General features: G+C 54.6%; 1 protein-coding gene across 4 annotated transcripts; it reads right to left on the bottom strand.

Moving 5' to 3' along the window:
- Positions 1–381: 381 nt before the first annotated feature.
- Positions 382–10108, bottom strand: DNPEP (aspartyl aminopeptidase). Of its 4 annotated transcripts, none has more exons than XM_060152040.1 (15): positions 10045–10108; positions 9350–9443; positions 9175–9263; positions 8966–9079; positions 8656–8781; positions 8308–8438; positions 7938–8013; positions 7719–7826; positions 6900–6977; positions 5835–5918; positions 4650–4810; positions 4215–4254; positions 3988–4089; positions 892–1059; positions 382–521 (listed from the first exon to the last, which is right to left on the bottom strand). In XM_060152040.1, exons 1-15 carry the CDS (start codon positions 10048–10050, stop codon positions 471–473), a joined length of 1428 nt encoding a protein of 475 aa, XP_060008023.1. In that variant the 5' UTR covers positions 10051–10108; the 3' UTR covers positions 382–470. The 4 variants fall into 4 exon arrangements, with proteins under 4 accessions (XP_060008023.1, XP_060008024.1, XP_060008026.1 ...); XM_060152041.1 differs by lacking the exon at positions 10045–10108 and adding an exon at positions 9907–9929; XM_060152043.1 differs by lacking the exon at positions 10045–10108 and adding an exon at positions 9857–9915.
- Positions 10109–11614: the final 1506 nt, after the last annotated feature.

The raw sequence follows: 11614 nt of genomic DNA, 5'->3' as shown, positions 1-11614 counted from the left end.
GTGTCCTTCTTTTGGCAGCGCCTGGGAAAGATGGGGAGGGACTGGGGGAGGGAAACAGCCTGGGCTGCACAGGGAGGCTCTGGGGGCATCTAATGTTGAGCACCCAGACCTCAGAGGGCTGAGCTGGGCTCCTGAACTACTCTGGGATGGGAAGGACTGGGGATGGCAGAAGTGACCTTCCCATAGTGAACCTACCATCTCCACCCACTCAGGCATGAGCTTAAAAAAGAGAAAAGAGATTTGAAGTCAGGCCTCCATCAGCTCCCAGGATTTGCAGGCTCCTCTACCTGTACCCCAGCTGCCCGGTCTGTTCTGGTTCCAGAGGTTTAAGCCGGCTGAACGCCCACGCCTCCAATCTCCAAAGAAGCACAACAGAATGAGTTTGAGTGAAAAATCCACTTTAATAATCCAGCTTCAGCTCAGCTGAGAACTTCCCGTCTCAAGGGCAAGAGAAGTCTTTCCAAGAGGCCTCAATCCACTAGGAGGTTACGGCTCAGAGAAGGGAAAAGCTCAAAGAAGCCCTAAAATAGAAGGTAACATGGAATTTGAGATTAGTGGAGACCAGATGGGGGTGCCCCACTGCTCACCGTCCACCAACATGGCCCCAGCTAGAGAGGAAGGCATAGCTGCCTCACGCACACTTGACAACTGCCCCAGGCTTCCCATCCCTGATCCCCTCTCTGACATTTCATTATCCTCTGGGGGCTGATCAGGGCCCCTGTGCCTTGAGAAGAATGGGGACCCTTCTTTTCCTACATGGTAGCACCAAGACAACCAGCCCCATGACGTAGGCCAGCCACTCAGTGACGGTGACGTTGCCCCAGCAACCAATCCAGGCACTGGATGGGGAAGGAGCCCAGTTGCTACGGTGACGGGTGGGGTGGGAGTCACCTTGAAGAGAGTGAGGGTCTGGAGCACTCCTGTGGTACAGGCTGTCTCCCGGATGGAGTGCATGGCCAGTTGGGGGCTGCCTAAATCCAGCACCCGCAGCCCCAGTCGAGAAGCCAAGATAGGTCCAATGGTGGTTCCGCAGGGAGAGTCATTCCGGACCATGAGATCCTGGGGAGGGGAGGAGAGGTTCATGAGCAACATGAGGTGTGTGTTTATTAAGGCCCAGGAGGAAGTCACCTTAGAACTGCAGGGCTGCAAGGGGTCTGGTACATCGTCCACTTCGACCAGCTCGGAGGGTGAATGTGACCAGCACAAAATCACAAAGCCAACACTAAACGGCAGGCCCAAAGGACAGCAGATTCTGAACTGGTCCCATTCTCTGCATCTGCATTACCACCACCCTAGTCCAGCTACCATCACATTGCCTCCCATGTAATCCACTCCCCACATGGTGGGCAGAGGGATTTGAAAAATATGTGTATCCTGTATGTCACCTTGTTCCTTAACATGCACCCCTCCCTACCCACACACAAAGAAAAATCACTCAACAATCTTAGTGGTTTTAAAAATATGGCTATTGGCATTTTTAAACTATTTTATTTGTATTCTGGTAAAAAAGTAAATAAGAAAATCACAATATGATGTTAGACATCAAGATTTTCCACATAAGGGAAAAGAGAATTACAAAACCAAACAGAGTAATAACTATTCTTTCTTAAAAAATGAGAATCACAGTATTAACTCACCTTTTTAAAAATACATATATTTTTTCCTAGCCATGTCCATAGAAATGGCTCCAAAGCATTTCCCCGCCCCCAATAACAATGAACACTCACGGTGCCAGACTTTGGTCTCTAACCTCAGTGTCCATCAAAAGCTACCAAGTCTGGGGAGAGAAATGAACAAGACGAGCCTGCGATTTCTTATTGTGCCAGAAAGCAAGACAACTTTCCGGAGTCATGACAAAGGCCACAGGAGTTATGCTGAAAGGGCCCCCACTGGTCAAAGTCATGATAATTGGAGCATGAAATAACATGATTACAGTGGACCAGGTTCACACTGAACCAACGAAACTGAACCACTGAAAATCTATGATTCTACGTAACGATCATCAAAAAAGGAAAAGAAAAGAAAAAATCCTCGTGTTTGCCAGCATCTGAGGCAGGCATTAAAACACCTCACCTTGAAAAGTGGTTATTTAAGGGAAAGAATAACATTTGTCCTGTCTTTCCAGGAGGAACCATACTTTACAATAACCAAATGGCCCTCCTGATGGGGGAAAGTTCTACTTCACAGAAGAATGACAGCTAATAAACGTAAAAGGAATAAAAGAATGGGGGGGGGGAATTTTTCAGTAAACTCTAATGAAATTATGGATTTAGGCAAAGATTATCAATTGGTGCTAAAACCAGACACCTTTCTGGTTGATGGGGAACTCATCACTTGCACAGGTTTACTATCCAATCAAAAGAGGAAAACCTCCAGATGGTGGAGGGATTTGGGGGGCACGCCCCCAAATCCAGTGATCAATCTTATTATCGCTAAGAGTGAATCACCAGATAATATGTGGATGACGCAACAGGAAGAACACACCAGTCACAATGACTTCTGGACAAAAATGTTTAACTTGAATCCACCGACCCTTTAGATATGAATTCTAGATTATAGGAGATACAGCGGCTAGAGGCACAAGCTCAATGATGCCAAGAGGAAGCAAATCCAGGAAGGAAATTATAAGGGAAGACCAGCCTGGTTTCTTCAACAAGTCAATGTTACTTAAAGAAAAAGAGAAAAAGAAAAAGGAGGCGGTGCAGCTGTGCTAGATTAGCAGTCAGATATAACTTGTGGTCCTGAACTGGAAACTAAAGTGGGACAAACAACTGTAAAGAAAGTTTTGGGGAAAACTGGGGAGAATTGAAAATGATCTGTACATTAAATGAGATATATATTTAGTGAAACAAAAATTCACTGAAATGGAAAGGTGGAGAATACTGAGTGAAAAAATAAAGCAAAAGATATATCTAAAATGATTTCATTTTTTTAAAAAACGTGTGTTAAGTATATACATAGGAAAAAATCTGGAAGAATATACACAGATCTCTGGGGATTGTTTTATTTTCTCATTTCCACTTATATTTTCTAAAGTATACATGTCCTGCTTCTGCTGTAAGCCATTAAAGAAAAATCCCCTAACATCTTCCTACTGCCTTAGAAGAAAATCCAAACATCCTTCCACAGCCTAGAAGGCCCTGCATGACTGGCCTGGGCAGGCTTCTCCCCCGTCTCCCTGCTGCTCTCACCCTGGCTCCACCACTCTGGCTCTGGCTCCCCCTCGTAGACCAAGCTCACTCCTGCGCCCCTGGGAGCTTCTGCCCTTGTTCCCTCTGGCAGGGATGCTACTCACTTCTAGCTGCCTTGTTCTCAATACTTAGGTCTCAGCTCAAGTGTCACCTCCTCAGAGAGGCCTTCCTGAGAATGGAACGACTCAGCTCTACAAGGGGGGCGTGGCCCTGTGCAGCAGAGAGAGCCCTAGGCTGGGGATCATTGCAGGGTCCTAGTCCTGACGCACCAGGACCCGCCTGCTATGTTTGTCACTGGAGCACCTGAGCCCCAGTCCCTGATATATGTATTATCCTAACATGTGTATTATATATTGCTTATCTCCCTATCTCGTTCTCTTCGACTAGATGTGCCATTGACGATGAGTTCCAGGTTTCTCGGCCCTGAACTTCTCTAATGGAAGCCGCCAGGGTGTGTAAGAGAGACACAGAGGAGCTGGGGGTGCTGGGTAGGGAAGAGGCAGGAGTAACCCACTATGTGCCATGAGCACACTGTACCTTGAATTCCATTTTACAGGTGTGAAAACTGGATATCAAGGCGTATTAGGAGATGAGCCCAAGGTCACAGACCAGCACCATGGCAGAACCAGCACTGATCCCAGCTCTGCCTATATCCAAACCCCAATGCTCCTCACTCTACTGGGACACCCACCCCCCACTAAAGACTATCTACAAGGCTTCCCTCATTGGGGAGCCATCTGCTTGTGCCCCCCCCCACTCCCTCCATCACCCCTTCCCAGGTAGGGCCCACCCTCACCTGCAGGGGCACCCCGACACTGCTGGCCACCTCTCGGATCAGGGCCTCTGAAACCGCATTTGAGGCGTAGCGTTGCTTGCTGTTCACCTTGATCACAGGGCCCTGGGGAGAGCAAAACCAGGAGTCAAGAGTGAGGCAGAGATGGGTGAGAGGCCCAGAGGGAACCAGATTAGGGCCCGGAACCAGCCAGGCCTCCAAGTCCCCAAGGAGAAGCAGGAGCCCCTCACCTTGTGGAATAAGGGCCGGTGGTTCTCCTCATGCTTGTCCCTGTAAGAGACAGAGAAGGGATGGGGATGGCAAACAGGAGCTGGGCCTGTCAACACCCACCACTCTCCCATAGCAGACATCACTAATGGATCACAGCATTCTTTCCCACCCAGCCCAGCAGGACCTGAGAATCATGCTAAACACAGTGCTCCAGGCAGCCTCCAGCTACAGATGGAGATAGATTTGCAGACAGAACCTATTTGGATTGGTTAGGCACCCATGACTTTGACCCAGCTGAGCCTTGGAGCAGTCAAAATAAAGTCCCCTCTGAACGTCCTGGCAGAACGAGGAGGAAGGGGAAGGGGAGAGGCCCAGGCCCAGGGCTGAGCCTGAAGGCAGGTCACGCTCGGGTCTCCGGCTGTGTGAGAACGGCGTGCCTGGCACGGGAGACTCACAGGTAGTTGGGGTGCACGGCGTGGGCCATGTCTGCACTGATCATGTAGGACTTGGGGATGGCTTCCTCAAAGGCCGTCAGGCGCTGGGGTGAGGCCGAGATCCGCCGCAGCACCAGCTCCGTCAGCAGTGACTGTGCACCCTGTGCGCTCTCCGACCCCACCTGGCGATAGCAGAGGCCTGGCTCTAGGGGTCCGGGCTCGGGGGCTGGAGCTGGAGGCCAGGCAGAGGGGCCCACTACCCAGACTGGCCCAGGACCCCACTGAGTCAGTGGGTGGGGAATGGGGACTGTTATCAGCACCTTCCCAACCCTGTGCCACCAAAAAGCTGATGGTGAGCTGGGGCCAAACTGATCCTTGGCCATCTCCGGGGCAGAACCAGCACTTTCCAGTCTACTTCCCTTCTTGGTTCCCTTCCTTCTGCCCTGACCCTCACATCTGGGGCTTAGCACAGGTGCCCCACCTAACTGGTCAATCTTCTTTCATGCATGTGACAGAGGCTGCTAACTGTCCACGATCCCTTCTATGACAGAACACCCGAGCTGTAGCTGAGCATCGGACCGCCCAGCTAGAGATGACATTCCCAGCTTCCCTTGCAGCTAAACATGGCTATGCCAAGTTCTAGGGAAAGCAGGCAGTGATGAATGCCACCTGTGGGTCATGCCCTTAGAAGGATGGGCGGACACTGTCCCTTTGCCCTTTTCTTCCTTCCTAACTCAGTACAGACACGGTAGCAGAAGCTGGACAGCCACCCTGGACCCTGAGATGGACACCATGTGTTTGGGGTGGCAGAGACCTGTCCTGAACTGCTAACTCTGACCTGTGTGGTTACTGGAGAGAACTGTGCGGCTGTGTGGGCTCTTCCATGGCGTCTGAGCCTGCACCCTAACCCAAGCACACAAGGAGAGGACCCAGCCTGGGCTAAGTCCTGGGGCCACCAGGGTGAAAGGGCAGAGTCCCTGTCCTCGAGTAGCTCACCACACGGCACACAGAGAGACGTGAGAGGTGTGGTCACGCTAAGAGCAGACACATGCTGATCCAGAGGGGACACTGAGCGCTGAGGAAGCACAGGCAGCATCCCACCTGTCTTTGCAGCCTCCAGTACAGCCCTGGCTCGCCGCGGCTGCTGGACACGGCTGGCTATAGAAGACTCTCCGGAGGAGACCCTCCCCAGACCCCCTCACGTACCTCTTCGTTGTCGTACAGGGCAATCATGCGCACGTGAGGATCCGCGGCCAGGGAGGCAGGGGCTGCGCAGGAATCGATCAAGGCCTAGTTTGGGGAGAGAACCAGAGCATCATCCTCCCCACTCCTCCTTCCATAACTCAGCCCACCAGCACCTCGGGGGTTCACACTCGCCTGCCGGCTTCCCACCGTCATGGCTGGAGTGAAGCGGGCTCAGCCTGTCACTGGCCTGCATCTCGCAGGGCGCTGCGTGGTGAGAAGACATGCAGGGCCCTTTACAATGGGATGGAGAAACCCCTCTCTGAGTGTTCTCCCCCACACAAAGGCAGGAGGATGTGTAAGACGGAGGGGAAGGGCTGAGAATCCTGGCAAGTCAGAAGGACCACACAGATCGCGTCAACTAATCGGCTTCAGTGAAGAGACTGAGGTCCAAAGAGGAGACTGTGACTCCGTGAAGGTGACACGACTGGCTGGCTGCACAAGTGGACATGGGTCCCACGTCTGGCTCTGGTCTCAATTACAGCCCACAGTGTGTCTCCAGGAACAGGATGGGGCACAAAGGAGAGTATGAAAAGGACAGAGGGAGGAACAGGGATGAGACGTGAGAAAGAGAGGGCAGTAACCAGGGTAGCAAGACGGTAGGGAATGTCAAGGTGACCAGGAGGAAGAGAGACCACACCACTGACATCGCAAGGCTCAAAGACGGCCGGATGGGCTTAAGCCAGGGCTTGGCGGGGAAGGCGAGCAGGGAGCAGAGACAGAAGGATGATATTGCCATGTGGGATTCGAGAGCCTTTCCTATGAAGCAAAGATTAGCTTAAAGGAGAAGCAACAGGAGTAGGGTTAGGACAAGACACTGTGATGCCCTAAACAACCACTCAGCCTTCCCCCTACCTCAGCCCCTGGCCCCAGGCCAGTGCAAGGATGGGGCCAAGAGGAGCGATGCTGACGCTGCAGCGTTTAGGCCCCTCCCCATGGTCCACCCTGCACCAGGGGCCTTCCTATGACCCACAGGGCTTGAGGCGGCCCCCCCGCCCCAGTGCTCCTGGGGGTGCCCCGGCTCCTCACCTGCAGGGCACAGAAGCAGCTGTGCAGATTATCCAGCCGAGGGGCAAAGATGAACTCCTCATAGGCCCCACCCAGGACCTAGAAAGACAGGACAGTCATCCTGACCTTCATCCCCTCCGCCGGACTCACCCTCTTCTCCCAGCCCCAAAGGGCCTGTGCTCGAGCGAGTCTCCTTGGTTCCTTGTGCAACCTCTCCCAGCCCCTGGCCTAGAGCAAGCATTAGGAGCCCGCTGTGCAGAGCTGAGCAGAGAATGGAGAAGCGCCGGGCTGGAGCTGAGGGATGGGAGGGTGAAGGCCCGTAGTTCATGACCAGTTCCTGTGGGACAGGAAAAGGGAGGGACTGAACAAGAAAAGAAGAAGGAACACCAAGGAAATAAACAGAGGAGACCAGCTGAGAAACAGAAGCAGCGCATGTTCAAACAAGGCCGAGCGTCCAAAGACACAGCAATCTCCTACTGTCGGCAACTGGGAGAGACACAAGGACCGGCTCCAGGAAGAGGAGGGCCACATCCAGGCCTCTTGTGCTCAGAGGTCTGGAACCAGCACAGGTCAAAGTGGACAGGGACCCCTGTAGCAGAAACTCCTGGGGAATCTGTGGAAAGCTGATGCCCAAACCTCACTCTACAGTCAAGTAGGTAAGTCTGAAGAGGGAAACCTGCCCTTTTTGAGACCCACTGCCCTGGAAGCAGAGCGGGGTGGTGTCTACTGGGAAAACACGGGTGAGAGTGATTGGGGGACTGGCAGAGGTGACGAGCGCTTGAGGGGACATGCTGGGAACCCAGAGGTCCCCACCCACGAGTTCCTGCAGCTGCTCCTCACCGCAGGCTGAGTGTCCGCAAGACACAGCTCCATCTCCAAGATGTCCTCGGGGCTCAGCCCCAGATGGGCACAGAGGAGGGACATGAGCACTGAGTGGTGCCGGTCATCCTGCAGGGCAGAAGGATGCTGGGAGGAGGGTCCGCTCCCCCCTCTCTCCCCTTCTCAGAGGCCAGTCTCTTCCCCCCTGCTCACCCCTTCCCATGGGCAGGAGGCTCTTACTACAGCACTGAGAGGGCCTGGCTCAGGAGTCCCCTTCTCCAGCTCTTCCTGGACGGCTGTAGCAAGAATGGGAACCCTGTGGGGAGACACGGAGTGGGTGTGTGTGGGGAGGACCGGAGGACACAGCAGGGCGGGACACCCCTGGGCTCAGGCATCCCCTGATGGGGAACTGCCCTGGTCCTTCAATTCCCAGCTCGCTCCCCACATGGCAGGGCTGTGAGGGCCCTTGGACATCAGCTGGGTCCCAAGAGTAGAGCCTGACAGTGGCCACCGTTAGGTAGTGGTCTCCCAGGTCCCAGCGGGGCCCCTTCCATCACCTGGTGCCACACCCTACCCCTCCCAGTCACCACAGCCTCCACTCCAGTCTCACAAGTGCATCTCCACGTTGGGGCCAAAGTTCTCATTGACATTTCGCTGCAGATGGATGGCCAGGTGCGGGATGCGAAGAATGGGCCGGTCCACGTGCACCAGCCGCTGCTCCAGCCGGCCTGAGGTAGGGCACTGTGGCCAAACAGGCGGGTCAGCCCAGGGTGCCCTCCCCCAACTGCGGCTGGTTAAATCCCCCACTTCACCCAGACTAACCAAGGTGGTCCTCTGACCTGGACTGCCCCTACCCCCCTTTCCCGGGGTGCTCTCCACAAGTTCCCTGAAGGAAAGTGACAGTTAATCTTCAGGCAGCTGAAGCTGAGAGCCTCCCAGATCCAACCCCAGTTCCCACCTTGACAATGACACGTCCAGCCAAGGTCAGGTCACGGTCAAACCAGGTGCTCCAGATTCCACCACCATAGGTCTCCACACCAACCTGCTGGAAGCCCGCCTGGCTGCGGCGAGACCGCCGTTTCACCTGGGTGGGACGATGGGGAATAAGAATTCAGCGAAGGCCACCCGACACGATTTGGAGATGAGACAGACAACTGACAAGCTAAGTGACAGAGAAGGGCCCCAAGTGTGGAGGAAGGGGGTGACAAGTCTTCCTCCCTGCTCACCCCCTGATGCCTCCCCTCCCCAGCACAGCCCCAGTTCCTTACCCGGAGGCAGGGGCTGTCCGTGTGGGCCCCAATGAGGCTGAAACCGTTGCCAGGAACATACTGGCCACCCACAGCAAATGCGATGATGGTAGAGGAGTTCCTGGTCAGGAAGTACTGGGGTGGCGGTTTTGAGTTGGATTAGCCAGTCAGCTGGCGCAGGACTTCGAGCCCCCGCCTAGGTTCCTGCTTCTCCCACCCCACCCTGGTACCTTGCTCTCGGGCTTGATATCCCAGCTCTCCGTCTCCTTGAGTTCATGGAAGCCAGCCTGGAGGAGGCGGTTGCGGCACTCGGCCACAGCTGTAGGGAAAGAACCCTCTCACAGCGATGGAAGCCGGTAGGAGGCACACCGGCCCCCACCTGCCTCGGCTGCCCTGGTCACTCACCGTGGAAAGGAGAGGGGCTCCGGTTCACGAACTTGATAAGTTCCCGGGCCGCTGCTTGCACCGCCTCCTTGCGGGCCCTGCCGCTCATGGCCACCTAGCGGAGGGGGCGCTCAGATTCCTACGAGGTCTAGGACCCCTGATCTATCTAAGCTTCGGGAACTCTCCCAGCCAATCCCCACGAAGTGACCGCTCCAAGGCTCAGACCTCTGCTTCCGACCCTTTCCTCACCGAGGGACGCAGATGCCGGGCCTCCAGCCAACCAACCAACCCCCAAAGTACCACAACCCGCGCTGCGCTCCCCGCCCAGCTCGTCCCGGACGGCGCGCCCCCGAATCCGAGCTTCAGCCCAGCCCCCCCAAGTCCCGCCCCAAGTGCCTGACCAGCTGGAAACCCCGGTCAGTTCTCAAACTCCGAGCTCGCAATCGGGCCCCTAACTCTGGGCCGGCCTGTACCAAGCGCGCGATCCCATCCCGGAACCAAAGCCCTGTTCTCTAGGGAACACCCCACCTCGGTGTCTCGCAGGCCACCCTTTAACAACCCCAGGAAGGTAAGGTCACCCGGGGCCGGACTTTCGGTTTCGTTTAGGGTCGGGCGGAACCCCCACGTCAGCAAGCGCGCTTCTGAGCTTGGGCCCGAGCGTGCGCCTGGCCGGGTCTGCGATCGAAGTTCGTGCGGGGCGAGCGGTGACCACCTACCTGCATGGCCTTACGCGTGGGCCTGAGTCCGCTCGCACGGCCCGCCCCCACTCCCGCCGCCCTCCCCGTCCCGCCCCGCCCCCGCCGCTCGCTCCGCCCGCCCCGCCCTCTCCACGGTGGTAGCGGGCGCCCTCTGCCGACCGGGAGGTGCTAGGACAGCCGGGAACCGCCAGCCCCCGCCCCTCCCCCGGGTCAGGGAGTCCAGGTAAAAACGTCCCTGCTAGCTCACCTGGGCCGAAGGGTGCTGTACAAAGTGCTCTCTCTCTCCACGGGCACCCTGGTGATAATAAAAGCAACGTGGCTAATGTTCATGGAGGGTTCACAATAAGCTTTATGATAAAGCTTAATGTGCTAGCCTGTTTAATCTTCACCACTGCCCTGTCAACTTTATATCTTTACTGTCCCCATTTTATACGTGACCAAACCGAAATACAGAGACGAGTAACCTGTCCAAGGTGGTAAGTGGCAGAGGTGGGGTTTGGACTCAATTAATTTGATTCCCGGGGCCTGGAATAACCCACTTTCAGACCTTCACTGGGCTTTTTTCTTGGTAAACGTTACGTTACATGGGAGGTCCCTAAGCAACAGAGAAATTAATGACTTGTCCAAGATCACATAGCTGTTTGGATACATCTGGAATTTGACTCTGACATCTGTACTCTTTGCCCTTCTTAAAACGACAGAAAAAAACAAACTCCATATGTTCTTGGAGGCAATTCCCATATTCCTGTGTCAAGAGTGGTAAGTAGCAATTTAAAAAACCCAGGCAGGGACTTCCCTGGTGGTGCAGTGGTTAAGAATCCACCTGCCAAAAAAAAAAAAAGAATCCACCTGCCAATACAGGGGACATGGGGTTGAGCCCTGGTCTGAGAAGATCCCACATGCTGCAGAGCAACTAAGCCCCTGTGCCCAACTACTGAGCCCGCGTGCTACAACTACTGAAGCCCACACACAGCAATGAAGGCCCCACACAGCCAAAAATAAATTAATGAATAAATAAATTTAAAATAAATAAATAAAACCCCAGACACACACCAGTCAGAAAGGCCATCATCAAAAGATCTACAAACAATAAATCCTGGAGAGGGTGTAGAGAAAAGGGAACCCTCTTGCACTGTTGGTGGGAATGTAAACTGGTACAGCCACTATGGAAAACAGCATGGAGGTTCCTTAAAAAAAACTAAAAATGGAGCTACCATATGATCCAGCAATCCCACTCCTGGGCATATATCCGGAGAAAACCATAATGCAAAAAGATACACGCACCCCAGTGTTCATCGCAGCACTATTTACAATAGCCAGGACATGGAAGTAACCTAAGTGTCCATCGATGGAGGAATGGATAAAGAAGATGTGGTATGGGCTTCCCTGGTGGCGCAGTGGTTGAGAGTCCGCCTGCCGATGCAGGGAACATGGGTTCGTGCCCCGGTCTGGGAAGATCCCACATGCCGCGGAGCGGCTGGGCCCGTGAGCCATGGCCGCTGAGCCTGCGCGTCTGGAGCCTGTGCTCCACAACGGGAGAGGCCACAACAGTGAGAGGCCCGCGTACCGCAAAAAAAAAAGAAGATGT

Source organism: Lagenorhynchus albirostris, chromosome 6 (genome assembly GCF_949774975.1).
Source record: "Lagenorhynchus albirostris chromosome 6, mLagAlb1.1, whole genome shotgun sequence".
Taxonomy (NCBI): domain Eukaryota; kingdom Metazoa; phylum Chordata; class Mammalia; order Artiodactyla; family Delphinidae; genus Lagenorhynchus; species Lagenorhynchus albirostris.
Note: the sequence above shows the minus strand (reverse complement) of the source record. Positions and strands in the feature narration are given on the sequence as shown.